The following is an 18,973-nucleotide window of genomic DNA, read 5'->3' as shown; positions in this document are numbered from 1 at the left end:
CGGAAAGAGGTTTAGTGGGTTGTTCTTCATTTGGATGATTCCGGACTGGTTTTATATGTGGCCCAAACCCGTATATATACATCGCATGGGCAAGCTCCCGTGGTGCATAATTATATATAATAGCACTGAATTAGGGTAGCCTCGGATCACGCAGGGGTCAAGCAGACAATTCAAGTGTGTGCACAGGTCTCACCGTATCCTTTCTGATGCATGCAGCGTTGTATTTACATGTTCAAAGTGTCCTTCCACAGAAATCTATTAAAAAGGTCAAGGACCTTTGTCAACTGCTGCTGGGGTACACGATTCCAGTCAGTACAAGTCGAGGCAACAATCATTATCATGATTATTATCATTTCTTACAGTTCAACTGGTACATCATGTCCAAACAGTGGGGACGTGGCGAGTATTGGGGTGTCGGGTCTGACTTCGACCCAGACTGGTTTCTGACAGAGAAAGAAAAAGAACTTCGGCAGAAACTCATTCAAATATGCAAGACCACAATCAGACCCCATGCAGTGAGTAGCCCATCTACCATCTTGGTTATAAGGTGTGGTATAAACTCAAAATCTGCTAATTAGTTTAGTTGCTTATAACTGTTTTTTCCTTATTTTTCTGTATATGTCTTTATTGCAGATCAAAAGGTCTCCTTTCAGCATGCTTTGTCATTGCAATTAATTGTACAATAGTCTGTTGATTTTTTATGTTATTAGTACGGATTAAGATAATAACCAGCGATATTAATTTCTGAAACTTATCTTAACCCCATATATCGTACTTCTTTATCTCTGAACAAACATGTTTCACTGAATGTCTCTTTACAGATCCACTGTGATCGGACCTATGAATTCCCTCGCAAATCTCTGAATGCACTCGCAGAACTTGGGCTTCTTGGGCTGTTGGTGCCAATGGAGCTAGGAGGCCTTGGAGAGTCCCATACATGTGCATCCATGGTGGTCGAAACCATTGCTCGATATGGATGTCCATCAACAGCCATGATATATAGTATGTTAAATTTAAGGATGCTTTTTGGAAAGCACAATGTATAATTTTTTGTGTGCGTGTCAGGAAAAGACAGGCTTTTAGAATATTAACATTATGTATTTGTAGGATACCCTTAGTATCCTAGTTCCTAGTCACCACAAAAAAACTACTCCACAGCTATAGATAAGGTATTTTATAATGCATCAAAGGTTCAGATGAATATTTGCTGAGTGTATACGTCTTTCCAATAAACTGCCTAAACTATCCAGGTTAAAACAACCTAATATGAAATTGTTGCAATTTGCAGCTATGCATCTTGTGAGCTGTGTAGTACTTCTCTTCCGCTACCATAACAATGACTGCATTAAGGATCTGCTTTCCCGATTAGATAAGGATAAATTGGTAGGGACTCTGTCAATCTCTGACCCAGCCACAGGTAGAGTATTTTTCCATTCGTAAACACCAATTTTTTCTCTCTCATCCAAAGCAAACTAACAACCAAATTTAACCCAATGCCACCTTGACTTTTCCGCTGCTAAACGCCAGAATTTTTTCCTGGACCAAACCTAAGTACAATGACAAATATAATTTAATACTCCTCAGAAACCCTTCCCTCTAGGTGCCACAATCTTGAGGCGCAGTTCCAAGTGACTGACAGTCTCCAGACTGTGTCCAATGTTTTTATAAATTCAACTGCATCTTAACAACAAATTTTAAATTTAACAACACACCCACAAACCCACACATTCATAAGGCCACATATTCACGGTCATGGATCACAAGCCTGATAAGTATTCTATTCACTTGAACAGGTGGCCATTTCTGGTTTTCCTTGTCGTCAAGGACGAAGTGGTTGGACAAGGAGAAGGAGAGAATTCAGCTTTTGAAATATGGATCATGGGTTACAAGTGCTGGTTTTGCTGACTGGTATGTCATCCAAACAATCAGTCCCAATTCTACAGGGGACTACTCCATCCTCTCACACTTCCTCGTGTTTAAGTTAAAAAAAAAAAAAAAAAAAAAAAAAAAAAAAAATCAATTGTCCTGATAAAGTTTATCTTTATATCCTAGAGGAGCCTTGTAACATCAAGCGAGTCAGTAACAGCCATTGAATAAAGATCTTAGCAGGGAGAAATAACGTACACACACACACACACACACACACACACACACACACACACACACACACACACACACACACACACACACACACACACACACGCACACGCACACGTGTGTGTGTGTGTTTACCTAGTTGTATTTACCTAGTTGTATTTTCCGGGAAGGGGAGCTATGCTCGTGGTGTCCCGTCTTCATATCTCATTTTATCTAAGCTATTTTTAAATTCATGTATTATTTTGCACACACGACTTTCTCATCTAACTTGTTCCAAATGTCTATTACTCTGTGAGGAAAGTTGTTCTTTATCAGATCTCTTCTGTAGGAACAATGACTCCCAGGTCCTTCTCATTTTCTATCTTTTTTATTCCTTCTTCTCCCAATTTATATGATCCTGTTATTCTGTTTTTGCTTTTTCCAAATTCCATTATACTACACTTTTTAGTGTTGAACTCCATCTCCTACTTCCTACTCCATTCCTGTACTTTATTTAGATCACTCTGTAGTGACTCACAATCTTCTTCCGTGTTCACTTTTTTTAACAGTTTTGCATCATCCACAAAAAAGCTCATATAACTTTCAATTCCGTCATCCATGTCATTAATATATATAGCAAACATTATCGGGGCCAGAACTATTCCTTGTGGAACACCGCTTATTACTTCATCCCATTTTGAGCGTTTGTCTCTTATCACTACTCTCATTTTTCTTTCTTGCAAAAAGTTTTCCATCCATTTAAGCAGTTTGCCCTGTATTCCTCCATCAGTTTCTAGTTTCTTAAGCAATTTCTTATGTGGTACTTTGTCAAAAGCTTTTTTTATGTCTAGAAATGTACAATCAGCCCATCCATCTCTTTCTTGTATTATATCTATTAGCCTTGAATAGAAACATTAAATTGGTGACGTATGATCGTCCTTGTCTGAATCCAAATTGCCTTGGATTTAGCACGTTGTTTTTTTTCTAAATATTTTACCCATCTACTTTTGACAATTCTTTCACATATTTTTGCTATTGTACTTGTTAGAGAGACTGGTCTTTAGTTGGTAGAGTCTTCTTTATTTCCTCCTTTATATATAGGTACTACATTTGCTTTTTTCCCGATCTTCTGGAACTTTTCCTTCTTTCAATGAACTGTTTATAATGCTATGTATTTTGTCTGCCAGTTCATTTCTGCATTCTTTCAAAATCCAGTTTGCTATTTCATCTGGTCCATGCGATTTTCTGACATCAAGATTACTCAAGTGTTTCAATATTTCATTCTTTGTTACTTCTATTTCTTTCATAGGGGGGACTTTCTCTTTCCATTCGATCTCTTCAGGTTGTATGTTCTCCCTTGTAAACACTGATTCAAAATGTTTGTTCATAATTTCCGCCATTTCAATTTCCTCTGTGTATTCAACTCCTCCTTGTCTTAATTTCTCCAAATCTTGTTTGTTTTTCAGTTTGCTGTTTACAAATCTGTAGAATAGTTTTGGTTGATCTTTACATTTTTCTATGACATCTTTTTCATATTTTCTCTTTTCCTCTCTGCACGCTTGTACATATTCATTTCTATAACAAGTATATATTTTCCATTTTCAGGTCTTCTGTCTTTTTTTCATTTGGTCCAAACTTTGTCTCTTTTGTCTTTTAACTCCCTACAACTTTTGTTCTACCAGCATTTTACATATTCTTTTTTCTTGTTTTTGTCTTGGGACATACTTTTCCTCTCCTTTTTTTTGTATAAAATGTTCTCAAAATATTCCATTTCTCTTCCACTGTTGTTTCTTCTTTGTATATTCCTTCCCAGTTTTCTTTTTGAGAGAATTCTCTTATTTGATCAAAGTTTGTTTTTTCATACATCATTCTTCCTTTTCTATATTGTTCATTCCTTTTCATGTATTTTTCCTCATTTAGTTCCAGTTCAATCATTATATGGTCACTTTTACTTATTGGTGTTTTATATTCAATCTTTTCTACTATTCTAGGTTCAGATGTGATTATTAGGTCTAATCTCGATGGTTCTTCTTCATTTCTATACCTAGTGTTCTCCTGTATCCATTGCGTCATTGTATGGTCAATAATCATCTGGAGTAGAACATTTCCCCATGAGCCGTCTCCACCCTTTACTGTCATTTCCTCCCAGCAGACTTCTTTGCAATTAAAGTTGCCCATCATAACTATTCTTCCTCCATCTTCTATTATCTTACTTAATGTTATCTTTGTGTCCTCTAACATACTTTTATGTTCACTCTCTTCCCACGAGGCTGTTTTTGGAGGCATATAATTTATCACAAACTTTCTGTTCTTCTTATCTCTGTCTTCCACTTCGATCATAATCATCTCTAATGTATTCTTTCCATATGTGACACTCTTCACGTTTATATCCTTCTTAGTCAGGAACATAACTCCACCCCCTTGCTTTGTCTCTCTGTTTCTAATCCAATAATTATATGCGTCATTTCCTACACTGTTGGGTGGTAGTGGACCTTTTAATTTCGTTTCTACAATTCCCATTATGTCTGGTTCTTTTTCCTTCAGATAATCATTCAGCTCATTCAATCCTGTAATTAATCCATCTATATTTGTGTAAGACACTCTTAGTTTTCTGGCACTTCCATTTTATTCTCTGTTTCCCTTTTGTTTTTCTCTAGTATTTCGAATTTCCTTATTTTCATATTCACTACTCTCCAATAGAATCTCTCTTTTTCTAATTCTGTTCTGTTCTCGTTTTTTTTTCTTAGCTTGTTGTTTTTTCATTTTTTCCTCCTCTCTTTCTTCTTTATTCATTTCCCATTTTATCCATACCTTTTTGTATTGTTCACTTGTTGCTAGTTTCCTTGTTTTTGATAAGATATTCTCCGCCGTCGTTTGTGACCTGAATTTAATCTTAATTGGTCTGGTCTTATCTGTACTATACTTTCCGAATCTAAACTTCTCTTCAATTTGTTTCATAATTTCAGGTTCATCTTCCTGAACTAATTCTAGTAATCTGCTTACTTTTTCATTTTCCTCATTGATTCTTGTGGTTCTATCTAGGTTGTGTTTCTCTTCCATTCGTAATATAATTATACATTTCTTTTTATCTGCTAAGCCTCTTACTATATTCTCCTTTTGTCTCATCACTTTAATAACTGAGTCTTCAGTTTGTTCTTTCATTTGCTGTTTAATTATGTCAGTAAATGCAATTTCACTGTTTTCTTGGATTGTCATCCAATCCTTAGCTTCTTTAGCTATGGCCTCTTTGTTTTCTTTATTATTCCTCTTTAATTCTTCATTCTCCTCTTTTACCACTTTTAACTGTCTTTTTAGTTCTTCTATTTCCTTAGTTAAGTTTTTGTTTGCCTTCTCTAGTGCTTCCAATCTTTCAACCCTTTCTACAATTTTTGACATTCTACCGAACCTACTCTCCCAATGTTCGGTTATTTGTTCAAGTTTTTCTTCTAATCTTGCCAGTCGGGGGAGGTTGGTATCCGCCCCCCCCTCATCATTAAATCCATGGAAATTATTATCCTCGCCTTCTATTGTGCTACTCATATCTATGTTTCTAATCTTTACATTATTGTTAGACCCTTCATCGTCACTAAATTGATCCGGCCCGCGTTTGTTTAGATGGCGTCTGCCTGCCTGGACCAAGTCCTCTCCTTCCTCATTTCCTTCCATTTCCCTCAGTAATCCCTCCCCTTCTCCTTTTTCCTCACTTTCCCACTACACCACGAGCAATCCCCCCCTGTAAATACAATAGGTACTTCCTTTGCTTTGGGATCCACGAAAATTTCATTTTTTCTTCAGAACGTCGATCTACGCCGTCCATCTAACGGACGTGTGTGTGTGTGTGTGTGTGTGTGTGTGTGTGTGTGTGTGTGTGTGTGTGTATCATGAGGCTTCTTCCCCCTTATAATACAGGAAGTATTCAGACAAGGCTTGTTTCCCGTTTTCTTAACACAAGTACCCATACCTGTTCCCCCACCCACTGCCTGGGTCACAATCAAAGCGGTGGGGCACAACATGTCCACAGAGGGGCCAGTCACTTCAATTTATATGGCCACCCTCCTCCCTAGTCCCCTTGTGTGAAAATAGAGAAGATAAGGGGAAATCCTCTTGGGGTGCGTTGATTTATGGTCACTATTTCTGTTTATACCAGGATGAGGTTCGATCGTCTACAGATGATTGGAGTGCTATTGGAATGCATGGAAACCAGTCGGGATCAATTGTGGTTGAGGGCACGTTTACCTCGGATCGTCTGATAGGACTCGAAGGAGATGCAGTCAAGGTAGGAGATCAGCAGGAGGATTAGAATGTCGTTGATGTGTCAGATAAATCAGTTGTTGTCTCAAGTGTTGCTAATTGGAAAATCCGCGGCCCCACAGTGGCTGGCGACTGTTCTTGTGACCTCCCACAAGTCTCTGGAAAGAAAATTTGGATTGTTGTCTGTATTTTTAGTTTGGGACACTTTCTATGTCACTGGATGAAAGTGGTACGAAGAGAGCAGTCATTGGCTGTCTCTCTATATCTGTCCCTCTCTATCTGTCTCTGTCTCTATCTGTCTCCTATTTCTTGAAACTAGAATAAATGCTTTAGGACAAAATCTAAATTATTTTCCTTTTTTCAGAATAATGAAAATGGGTCCATATTCTTCCTTTTGTTTTCTTCGTCTAGTTGGAATGGAATTGCAATGGGCTGCATAGACATTGCCAAGAAACATGTAACCCGTAAAGCTCATGCTGACGTGGGAATGCGTGTGTGTGACTACCCATCCATTCAGGTTAGAACAAAATTAATGTGTTTCTTCATGGCTCGGTGAACTCAACATAAGCAGTACAGAAATGAAAACAAATACATGGGTATAATGGTGAATGTAGTAATTAGTGTTTGGGTCTCATTGGTAATAAAATGAAGTAAGACATTCCAAGACGTACATACATATACATATACCAAAGGCTTTTTCCCCCTTACATTTGCTAGGCTTATTTTCTTTCTTAAAACTAGTTTATTTCTCTCGGCTCTGAAATTAGATTTGGCTGTGTAACCTACCATTGAATTTATTTATGCCCATAACATTGCTAACGCTCTTACTCTCCTAATATGAAGTCTACTTCGTTCTTTGTTGTTCCATTTGGACTTCTCTAGGTCCATTTACAACCTAGACGCTTTTGGAAGAAAGTTTTCATTGGCCTCATGTTGTAGTTCTCCGCAAAATTGACTAACATCTCGCCTTTATCATTTCTTTCACCTACTCCAAACTTTCCAATGCACGACCCATCTTCATCTTCTTCCCCACTTTAGCAACAAAGTCGCCTATTACCATCGTGTATTTACTTTTTCCTTGACCTATTACCAGACTTAAATCATCACAGAGGGACTCAATTTCAACGTCTGAACTCTGTGAAATAAGTGTGCAGAGGTTGCTTATCTCATCGTGATAATTGGTTATCGTCCCAGATGTAGGATGGAGTATCTCAAACTTTAATGCTATTTGGGACTTAAATTTCATTTGGCCGTCCGCCATGGCATAAATGATACACGGTGAAAACGTTAATGTTATGTACAGAGTATGCAAATACTATTATATACAAATAGATTCCACTATACGATGGCAATCCTTGGATGTGGTAAAATATTTACAATATACTGTATTGATTTTAATGGATGTATACAATGATTTGATGAAGATTAACAATATTATGTACAGTTGATGCTATGTACACTTAGGGGACACTGCAGCAGCTGTGGCGTGTTGCCACATTACTCCCCCCCCCCGAGTGACTGGTGAAATAAGCCAGTCTTGGATGTCCGGGGATGGAAGCGCAGTTGACGGGAGTGTCCGTGGGTGGTGTTTGCCTGGGAACCACGTACGCTGAGGTAGGGACAGACTGGTCCATGATGACTGAGCCGTCAGCAGCGGTTGGGGGGTGGTCGACGATGGGTGCAGCGGCATGCTGGAGCTGCGGCGGCAGGCTGGTGCTGCGGCGCCGGTGGGTGCGGCCGCGGCAGGCTGGGCAGGGGCAGTCCTCGGCGGTTGAGGCGGAGATGACTGGCGGCGGCGACTGGGCAGGGGCAGTCCTCGGCGACTGTGGCGGCGGTTGGGCAGGGGCAGTTCTCGGCGGCTGCGGCGGAGGTGACCGTGGTGGCAGCAGCTGGACAGTCCTCGGGGGCTGCGGCGGCGGTGGCGGCAACTCTTGAAGTCCAGCGCCTCAGGGTTACCAATTGATGAGGTTGATTAAATCATCATGGTAGATAGTATTGGTACTAGTTGTAGGAAGGAGTAACGCTAACTTTAATACTATTTGGGACTTGTACTTGCTTTGGCCGTCCGCCATGGAATAAATGATAGACGGTGAAAACGTTAATGTTTTGTACAGAGTATGCAAATGATAGTATATACAAATAGATTCCGCTATACGATGGCAATCCATGGAAGTGGTAAAATATTTACAATATAATGTATTGATCATGATGGGTGTATACAATGATTTGATGGAGATTAATATTTTTATGTACACTTGAACCTATGTACACTGCGGTAGTTGTGGCGTGTTGCCACAGGTGCATAAACCTGAACTTTTTTTAGAATGTACCTTTAACACAGCCTAATCACAATCCAAGCCATCCTATCTGATATGCTGCTGAATTTCACTACATTACCACTAACCTCTCGATTTATCAAGAATCCCACTCTACAAGATCTTTCCTTCTCCTTACCTTTATTGTAGAACGGGTGGTAGCTTTTTTGCAATTGTATCAGCTTTTCTTCCTCTCTTTGAACTTTGCTCAGTCTTACGATGTCCCACTTGATGTTCTCTAACTTTTCCATCAAATTCCCTAGCCTGTGGTCTTCTGAGAGAGTTCCTACGTTGTAAGTATAGATCTTCATTTTCTTCATATTGTTTAATGTCCAAGACTTGGATCTGCTTGGACAGTGCTCGCTCACATTTGTTGGCACACTGCCCATAAGTACACAGGGCAATGTGGTTGAATCTTTAGGAGACGATGATTCAACAAGAACGCCCGATTTTTTTTTTTTTTTTTTTTTTTTTCTGTTCATGGTTGCTCTGATGAGCCTTTTTTTTTTTTTGGCAGTAATCTCACCTCCCTGCCAACTGATTTTTGGTGAGATATTTCTCTGGTGTTATCTTATTATATTCGGTGAAGCCCTATATCTATAGGGTGCCCAATGGTTCACGCCTTGACGTGGTGGATAGGCTTGAGAATCTTAATGATTACAAAAGCTATGTTGATAGAGAGGAAATCTCTGCAGGGTTGCCCATATTGAATAGGTTTTGTAAGAAAGATGAGACAAAGAGCATCTCACACACACAGTTGTAGGACCTACTACTAACTGGCATGTTCCTGGTGCCGAACAGTGACATTCCTCATAGATATATAGGGTATCGCCATAATGTATATATGTATATATATACACATATACATATATATACATATGTATATATACATATATATATATATGTATATATATATGTATATATATATATATATATACATACATAAGTATATATAAATATATATGTACATATTTATACATATATGTATATATATATATATATATATATATTTCTCCCGCAGAACTACTTTGGTGAATGTTTGACTGATACCAATGTTTCACGTATAGCAATCTTCTCTGTGGCAAAAGTACTTGATGAAGCCACTAACAATTGTGACTGGAGTCTCCACAGCGATCTGAGCTTCTTGCCCAGGTAAATTGTTTTGTTGAAATTTAGACATTTGGAAGATATGTACCCTGTTGTAAGAGACAAAAATACTACCACAGTGTTACCTTATGTATGTATATATATATATATATATATATATATATATATATATATTTATTCTTCTTTTCTAATCTTCAGAGCAGACTTCATACACTGGGGTTGGCAGATGAAATTTACTGCATCCAAGAATGTTTCCACTGTTTGTGACACAATGCTTCATGCATGTGGTGGTTCAGGATACAAGGTAAAACTGTAAATTCTAAGTGTGTTAGGGTGGTTCATTTTAAGTATCAGAGGTATATACAATCAATCAATTGTTGGTTTGACTTTCACTGACTTCAGGCTGCTCATTTTAAGTATCAGAAGTGTTATAATCAATCAATTGTTGCCTTGACTTTCACTGACTTCAGGCTGCTCATTTTAAGTGTCAGAAGTGTTATAATCAATCAATTGTTGCCTTGACTTTCGCTGACTGGAAACCTAGAGCCCAAAGCAGCAGAAAGTGGTCCTAAGATCCTCCCATAAATCCCCCTAGGAAGATACCTTGGACTAATGTCTATACTGAATTAATGTGGGGCGATTTCTGTGTCACTAGCTGAAAGTAGCAGGAGGGGAACAGTGACCTGTTGTCAGTTCTCCCTGAGTTTAAGGTGGAGGATGTACGGGTGAAGTTCACAAAGGGAGATCTTGGATCCAGTCTGAAAACCAAGTATCAGCCTCTATGGGCTGCACCTCCCAATGGAAGTGAAGAAGTTGAAGAAGTTGATCATGAATGGTAGGGAAATGACTTTCTGTGACATCCATCCCATAGGTCCATTCCATGTAAGTACCAGTTTTCAGTCCCTAGTGTATGTAAGGATAGTATCATTTATTTTCACTAAGAAATGTGGGTAATTGTTAAGGATGGCACAGCAGTTCTGGTATAGTGGCCCTGTCTTCAAAATTGGGTTTTCTCCTTCACCCTGTCTGTGGTAAAAGCTGCAAAATAAATTTTACGATTTTCTTGGAAACGAATCATTTGGAACTAAATCATTGAAAAGCTACCCCTATTATTTTGTCCAAACAAAGCTAGAAACACACATGATGGTACTGAAATTAACCATTTGTTGTATCTTAAAATGCTGTGATGAAATTGCTCTTATAATTTTTGTTTTTTTCTTTTTAGACTGACCTTGGAATCGAACGGCTCTTACGTGATGGCAAGGCAGGTTGGGTTATGGCACTCTCAAATGAAGTAATACGCCAATTTCTCGGAATAGCTTGTCTTCAAGGCCTTGAGGCTATCGACTGCTGGTAGGTTCCTGTGTAAAATTGTACTACTGTATGATGCTGGGTAGATAAAAATACTGTCTGGACTACATTTAAAAAGGAAAAATAAATCAGGATGTACCTGACTTGAATGTATCATTCTCAGTGCTTCTGCCATGATAAAAAAGCTCCATAGAATTCTTATTAAATTATTCTTTAAGCACTGTCAAACACCACCTTCAATTTGTGCTTGATTCCAGCCATGGTGTAACAGTGACCCTTCACTTTTAACTTCATCGGCGGTAGTGGTGGTGGTAGGGGTGGAGTGGGGTTCATGGGAGCCAAATCTGTTGAGAAGGGTGGGTAGGGAGTAATGGTTGTGTTAATGTGAAAAACAAAAACAAAAATCGCATGTTTTCAATGCGTTGTGAGCTAGTATGTCATCATGTCTGGGCACCTAATTGCCACTGCACCACAGTTCAGGTTTGCACTTGGTGTTCTCTCTTAGGTGCCTTAAAACGTTACAGTGGAATTAGGAGTGCATAGCTGAGGACACCTATGAGGCCTCTATTGCAACTGAGCCTCAGTGTTTAGGTGGTAGACTGACGCCACGCCAATCTTGCGTTGGCGCAAAAAAATAAAACAACATACATGAATCGCATTGCGATTACAAAAGAAAAAAGAAGGAAAAAAAAAGATGCTCCCAAAATATACAATAATAAATATATATATTAATAAATAAACAAAACTGGAAATATGTGCATAAAAAACACAAGAAATGTCACCATTACAGTAGTTTGATCTCTTGTCTAGGCTTTTGACATGATTTTACAACTTCATTATTGGTTTTCCTACATTCTAATTGGAGTAAGGTGGAGTATTTCTGGTTTTTATTTTGCGTGTTTCTTTTATAGACAGGGCTGATGAAAGAGTATTAGGATAGTTTGGATACATAGAAAAATGAGTGAAGAAAAAATGGTAAAAGTGATGTGGCGAATTCCTGTCTGTCTGCTCGGTTATACACAACTCTTTGTTGTGTATAATGCCATCATTCCATCTGTGTCTTGGCCTTCCTATTGGTCTTTTGTCAGCAACATTTCCATTCAACAATTGTTTAAGTTTTCTTCATCATCCATCCTATCATTTCTCTAATTTCTTTGTTATGTCTTCTCCGTCGATCTTTCTCTGTATTATACACTGGTCCAAGTATCTTCCGTAATACTACATTCTTGAAGACTTTCAACTTTTCTTTCTTTCTTTAGTTAGAACCCATGCCTCACATCCATACATTACAACCTGTTTTATGATTACATTGTATACTTCTATTTTTGACAGCTGTGATATGTTTCTGTTCCTCATAACTGGGTTTAAAGGTCAACTGAGAAGGTTTTCAAAGAGGTGGTGAATATTTGCTAGGCGTATAGCTTAGTCACTTCTTTTATAAAATGATACAAACATAAAACCTAATTTTTACGCGATGTGATAAAAAAGGCCTATCAAAATATCGGTAGCAGACGAACTTTTCCTATGCTACTGTTCTCGTAAGGCTGTGACGTCAATCTCGCTGTTTACATTCTGATGTATACTATATGCATGCAGTATAAAATGCCGTGCTGCGCTGTCAATTTGATCAGTGATCTGTCATATTTCGTGTTAGCAAGATTTTATCAAATATTTTGTTCGAAAATGACCTATTGTGTCGCTGCAAATTGCAACAGTGATTCGACGAAACTTTCTGTTACGGATAGACTTCATTTTAATTTTTTTTCCCAAAAGATCTTGTTCGCAAAAAGAGCTAGATCATTCGGCCTTGGAAGCCTAGATTGAAAGCGAAATTCTGTTCGAAACATTCGAAAAAAAAAAACAGTACATTTGGGACTCTGACTTTGTCAACAAGCACAAATGCCATGGTGAAATATATCCAACATGTCTGCACGAGCCCGTTGTCGATAGGGAATGGCTGAAAAAAGGTAATAAGCCCAGTTCACACTGTCAAAGATTCTATTAAAATTTCGTTCACTCCCCTGTACAATGTAATAAAATTTAAAGGTCTTTGACAGTGTGAACCTGGCATTTCTTATAAGTTATAATGCAAAGTGTAGTAAAGCATTTGACAAGGAACTGGCATGTAGAACTGGTTGGCTGGAATAGTAGCTGTTACCAACACAGCACCATGTTTTTAGCTTTGCACTTGCTTCATAAATGTACATCTGCTTAGCAATCGTGCACCACACAACAGCCTGCTTATCACCTTGTTTTCAGGTTCAAAAGCACACAAAGCGCTTGAGCTCATAGTAACGCAGAAAGCACTTCTCAGGGATATCGGGGAATAGTAGCTGCTACCAACACTGCACCATGTTTTTAGCTTTGCACTTGCTTCATAGATGTACATCTGCTTAGAAATCGTGCACCACACAACAGCCTGCTTATCACCTTGTTTTCAGGTTCAAAAGCATACAAAGAGCTTGAGCTTATAGTAAAGTAGAAAGCACCTCTCAGGGATATCGGTCAGCTCTCGTTTTGTCAACAAACATCAACGCTGGAATCGTATCACAAAGTTGTGCTTCTTTGCTCCCAAGTCCCTGCAGTTTTTTTATGAAGTAATAAAAGGAAGGCAAGTACATGTGTAACTTCAAACATCTCTTGATGTAATTTCTTTAGACAATTCAGGCATGAGGGGGCTGAATTCATATTGAGAATGATAAAATGCATGCATGGTAGCTGAAAATTATCATGATTAATTTTCCACTTTCAGACTACTGCTTGCTGCTCTTAATTTCATGCAAAAAGCAGAAAACGGTAAAGATAGATAATAAATAAATGAATAGAAAAAATTGAGAGGCGCAATGGGCTATATCTTACCCCAAAGCCAAAGCAGGTGTTGGAGTGGCGAAGGAGAAGGTTGATCTAACATACGGTGAGTGTATGAAGAGTTATTGTGCTACATATTGCATCCAATCTGTGAAACTGCATAGGAGTTCCTACTGGAGCAGTGTGATAAATCCAAAATTAATACTTGCCTAAAAAATTGGTGCTGTTCTGATAATATGACAAACTAAACAATAAAATATACAAACCATAAATCTCCATTTTGTATTTACAGAATATGTGTACATATATTACTTGGTGAATTACTGAGGTTGCGTTCTGAATATCCATCATACAAACTTGCAAGAGATACCAAACTTCAGTCCACCATGAAAGCTCCTAGATCACTCTGTTCCAAGTATGAAAAACAAGAGAAGTCTGACATGATCCAGAAAGAAAGGTCAAGGTTTAATAGTCCAACACAGTGAACTCTTTTCATATACCAAGGACAAATAGTACTCCGAATATAATGCTAAGAATATGAACTAAAGTCATTGCTGAAGGGTATTTATATCCTTTGCAATGTCCATCTGGCGCAGACCATTTTTACCTAAATCATTCTCTGGTACACAGTGGAAGGGGCAGGCGATTTTTTTTTGTCCAAACATTGCCAACACCCCTCACCAAGATGCTATAGACAAGATACCTGTACAGCCTGGAAGAAAAAAAGTACTAATTTATGGTTATTCATTTTGTTGTAAATTAATTAAAATAAGCATTTTTACATAATCTATTGTATACATATTTTGTTACATGTATCTTTGTACCGTACCCACATTGGAACACAAAAGGTCTTCCAAATTCGATAAATATCATTCACTCAATGTGAAGTCACTTTCGTATTGCGTGCTGGCCATGTTAAAAAATGTAAACAGCAGCTGTTACGTCATCAGTATGCCCTAGCGGTGGAAAACGTAACTATGACATTGAAAAGTTCGTCTGCTATCAGGCACTTTTAAGATCGTGCTATTTGGATAAAATCGAGACTATAAAATGATAGAAACGTGTATTTTAGTGTTCAAACTTCTCAGTTATATTTTATACATAAAATAACAAAAAATAAAAAATCCAAAACCTTTTCAATTGACCCTTAAGGCATGTACACTTCTACGTTCAGCTCCTATTCTTTCTCTAATTTCCTCATCCGACTAATTTTTTGTCTTAAATGTGTCCAAACGTTTGAAAATTTCAACACTTTCAATAATCATATTTCCTATCAGGACTTCTTCATTCTGTTAATCTCCTCTAGCCAAAATCTTCGGTTTCAATTCATTGCACCCAAGTCCCACTCTTTTTCTATGTTCTATCAAACTTTCAGTTATATTTTGCACATTTTCTAGGATGTCTTCTTAATATTAAAGCCAATTGATTACATTTAACAGGGAATTACGTTGCAATGAGAGAAAACTATACCACGAGCTTGGAAAAATGAGTCTAAAAGATAAAAAGGCACTTGCTGAAAAGATCTTGAGAGAAGTCAAAACAGAGGAGGAGGGTGAGAGTTTGAACCATCCATTCCAAGAAACAGACTTTGAAAACCCCTTCAATACCGCACCTCCCACTTATTTGTCACAGGTATGTATGGAACAAATGATGAAAGCTATATAGGAATTTTAAAGATTAACTTCGGTCTCGAGAAAGATATAGATATAGGATATCAGTACCGTTGTATGATGAGGAACACAAATTTATGATTGCACACTGTGTTATGCTGTTTTAAGAATAAACATGTAAGCCTTACTAACATAAATGTATTCACTAGAATTTAAGAACAGCCGATGGCGTGGACCATGGTCCTTGTCTGTCTCCAACTACCTGGACACCCCTTGTTCTTGAGTCAAAATATGATATTAGCGAGAAAATGGGATCTTTCACGTTCAACTTGTCAACACCAACAGATCACACAGGATGTCTTCCAGGACAATATGTTAAGGTAATAGTTTACTCTAAAGAATTTCGCTGTTTTGCTTAGAATGGAAAATGTGTTAGCTGCTACTTGGTAGAAAAACGAATAATTGAATTATATATACTGTATATATATATATATATATATATATATATATATATATATATATATATATATATACACACACACACACACACACACACACACACACACACACACACACACACACATATATATATATATATATATATTACATACATATATATATATATAGATATATATACTGTATATATATGCACATAATATATATATATATATATATACATATGTATATATCTAATGTATATATATAAATATATATACATGTATATATATATATATATATATATATATATATATATATATCAGAGAGACTATGTCATGACACATAGGTAAGATGAAAAAATCCCACTGTCGGAGAAAGTAAACGGATGAAGAATAGAATTATCCGTATATTTCGACCCACAGAGAGTGGTCGAAATATACGGTTAATTCTATTTCTTCTTCATCTGTTTCTTTCTCCGACAGTGTGATTTTTTCATCATATATATATATATATATATATATATATATATATATGTATATATATGTATATATATATATATATACATACATACATATATACATATATATAATATGTATATATAATATATATACATACATATATAATATATATATATATATATATATATATATATATAAATGTATGTATGCGCATGCACACACATTCCTTTGCTCATTTTGGTATCCAGAACTTCAGACTCTTGTTCATGGTTTTGATTTAATTTAATTTTCCTAACAGGTTAGAGTTACGATCAATGGTAAAAATCAAGAGAGATACTTTTCTCCAGTATCAAAACCTGATGATTTTGGCAAAATAGAATTAGTTCTTCGGTTTGAAACCCAAGGACTCATATCCCAATATTTCAAGGGTCTAAATCCAGGTATGTGTTATTTTCAGAGATTTTATGTAGTTCTTATATATATATATATATATATATATATATATATATATATATATATATATATATATATATATATACATATATATATATATATATATATATATATATATTTATGTATATATATATCCAATAATTTTTATGACAGTTGCATGCAGGATTCGAACCCACTGGAATCGGCCGTAAGATCAGCTTCACACAGCCTTAGCCCACTACACCAACAAAGTATCTGTTGATGGAGTGGGCTAAGGCTCTGTGAAGCTGATCTTACGGCCGATAGCAGTGGGTTCGAATCCTGCATGCGACTGTCATAAAATTCAAGGTCTATATATACCAGGTCTAACCACTTCCGACCGAATTTCGAGGGTGTTGGTGCAGCGGGCCCGTGACGTCACCTGGCTGTTCAAAGTGGGGTTCGCGCGTCCGATCGCTGTTAGTTGTTGCTGGTTCGTCGCATGGACATGTTGCTCCCTCCTCTCGCACCGCTCCACGCAATTAGTTATATTCTGACAATGAAGATCTATATATACCAGTATATATAGATCTTGACAATATGGCTTATTGTGCCATTAAGGATTGTGGATCAAACCAAAGAGGAATTAAGCCGAATGTTAATTTTCATCGTTTCCCTGCAAATACACCCACCCACCCACATGTGAACGTGTACACATATAAGCACACACGAAGATATCTCCCCTTCCCGTAAAACACAAGTATATAAACACACACACACACACACACACACACACACACACACACACACACACACACACACACACACACACACACACACACACACACACACACACACACACACACACACACACACACACACACACACACACACACACACATATATACATATATATACACACACACATATATACATATATATACACACACACACTCAAATAAGACACGGTGGCGCGGTTGGCAGAGAGTCAGATTCTAAACAAGGAGGTTTCGGCGGTACCTACTTCGAATCCCGCCCTGGATTGATTTTTCTTTTTCAGTATCGCTGCGCTTCGAGTCGTTACTCCAACTCTCGTGGTCGGGGAGTTGGAGATGTGTGTGCGTATAAGTTCATAGATCGGACATACGAGCTCTGAGCTCTCTTCCAGGAGGGAAATAGTTGTCGATCACGAGTCCAACACGTGATCCAAAAGACCAAGATGAATCACACACGCACACATACACACACACATGTGAACATGTACACATATAAGCACACACGACTATATCTCCCCGTAAAATACAAGTATATAAATACACACACACACACGCACACACACACACACACACACACATATGTGAACGTGTACACATATAAGCACACACGACGATATCTCCCCTTCCCGTAAAATACAAGTATATAAATACACACACACACACACACACACACACACACACACACACACACACACACACACACACACACACACACACACACACACACACACATACACTGATAATAGCAATGAGCTAGAGATAGAGATAACGGGGGGAAAATATAATAATTCCAGTTTTCCTTGGCGTTTCACAATTTTCTTCAGTGTTTCACAAAGAGAAAACGGAAGCAGCCAGATGACGTCAGAAGCTGCGCAGAACGGCTCAAACGGTTAGACCTGGTGTATATAGACCTTGATAAAAAACTATCGGGTTGATGTCGCTGTTACTGGGGAATTTCTCTCATATATATGTATATATATATATATATATATATATATATATATATATATATATATATATATATATATATATATATATATATATATATATATATATATATATATATATATATATATATATATGGTGTAATCAGAACCATGTTGGTCTTGCAGTTACTTAGCTATGAGTTTGGATCTCTCTTATCCCCAGCAGTGTCTGTTACCTGTATCAACAGACCAAGAGTATATTGGCTTTGGCTGCCTCCGTGTGTAGGCTCTTCACCACTACTTTAATGAGGAATGATCAGATTAAAATGGTGCATTGCCTCTTTGTGGGAGAGAGAAAAAAAAAAAGTGAAATTTCCACTCACCTCACTCCCTCTCTCTTAAGTTACCTCTTATAACCTACATAAGAACACAATGGTATGGAGTGTCTGACGGTAATGGCGTAAACCTAACATTGATAATGTGTAC

The 18,973-nt window shown here is 37.5% G+C and overlaps 1 protein-coding gene across 1 annotated transcript in view; it reads left to right on the top strand.

Annotated features, from left to right (window-relative positions):
- The first annotated feature begins 365 nt into the window (after nucleotides 1-365).
- LOC143039424 (uncharacterized) overlaps nucleotides 366-18,973 on the top strand; it is a 21,923-nt gene continuing 3,315 nt past the window's right edge. The window contains exons 1-13 of the mRNA XM_076209449.1: nucleotides 366-515; nucleotides 822-1,002; nucleotides 1,289-1,417; nucleotides 1,794-1,980; nucleotide 3,148; nucleotides 6,224-6,352; nucleotides 6,692-6,844; nucleotides 9,664-9,794; nucleotides 9,948-10,053; nucleotides 10,975-11,102; nucleotides 15,308-15,500; nucleotides 15,688-15,858; nucleotides 16,673-16,814. Of these exons, the coding sequence (XP_076065564.1) occupies nucleotides 378-515; nucleotides 822-1,002; nucleotides 1,289-1,417; nucleotides 1,794-1,980; nucleotide 3,148; nucleotides 6,224-6,352; nucleotides 6,692-6,844; nucleotides 9,664-9,794; nucleotides 9,948-10,053; nucleotides 10,975-11,102; nucleotides 15,308-15,500; nucleotides 15,688-15,858; nucleotides 16,673-16,814 (1,789 nt within the window). The 5' untranslated portion in view covers nucleotides 366-377. The remainder of the gene's footprint in view (nucleotides 516-821; nucleotides 1,003-1,288; nucleotides 1,418-1,793; nucleotides 1,981-3,147; nucleotides 3,149-6,223; nucleotides 6,353-6,691; nucleotides 6,845-9,663; nucleotides 9,795-9,947; nucleotides 10,054-10,974; nucleotides 11,103-15,307; nucleotides 15,501-15,687; nucleotides 15,859-16,672; nucleotides 16,815-18,973) is intronic.

Source organism: Oratosquilla oratoria, chromosome 26, assembly GCF_046742065.1.
Source record: "Oratosquilla oratoria isolate Oo_2021 chromosome 26, ASM4674206v1, whole genome shotgun sequence".
In the NCBI taxonomy this organism is placed as follows: domain Eukaryota; kingdom Metazoa; phylum Arthropoda; class Malacostraca; order Stomatopoda; family Squillidae; genus Oratosquilla; species Oratosquilla oratoria.
Note: the sequence above shows the minus strand (reverse complement) of the source record. Positions and strands in the feature narration are given on the sequence as shown.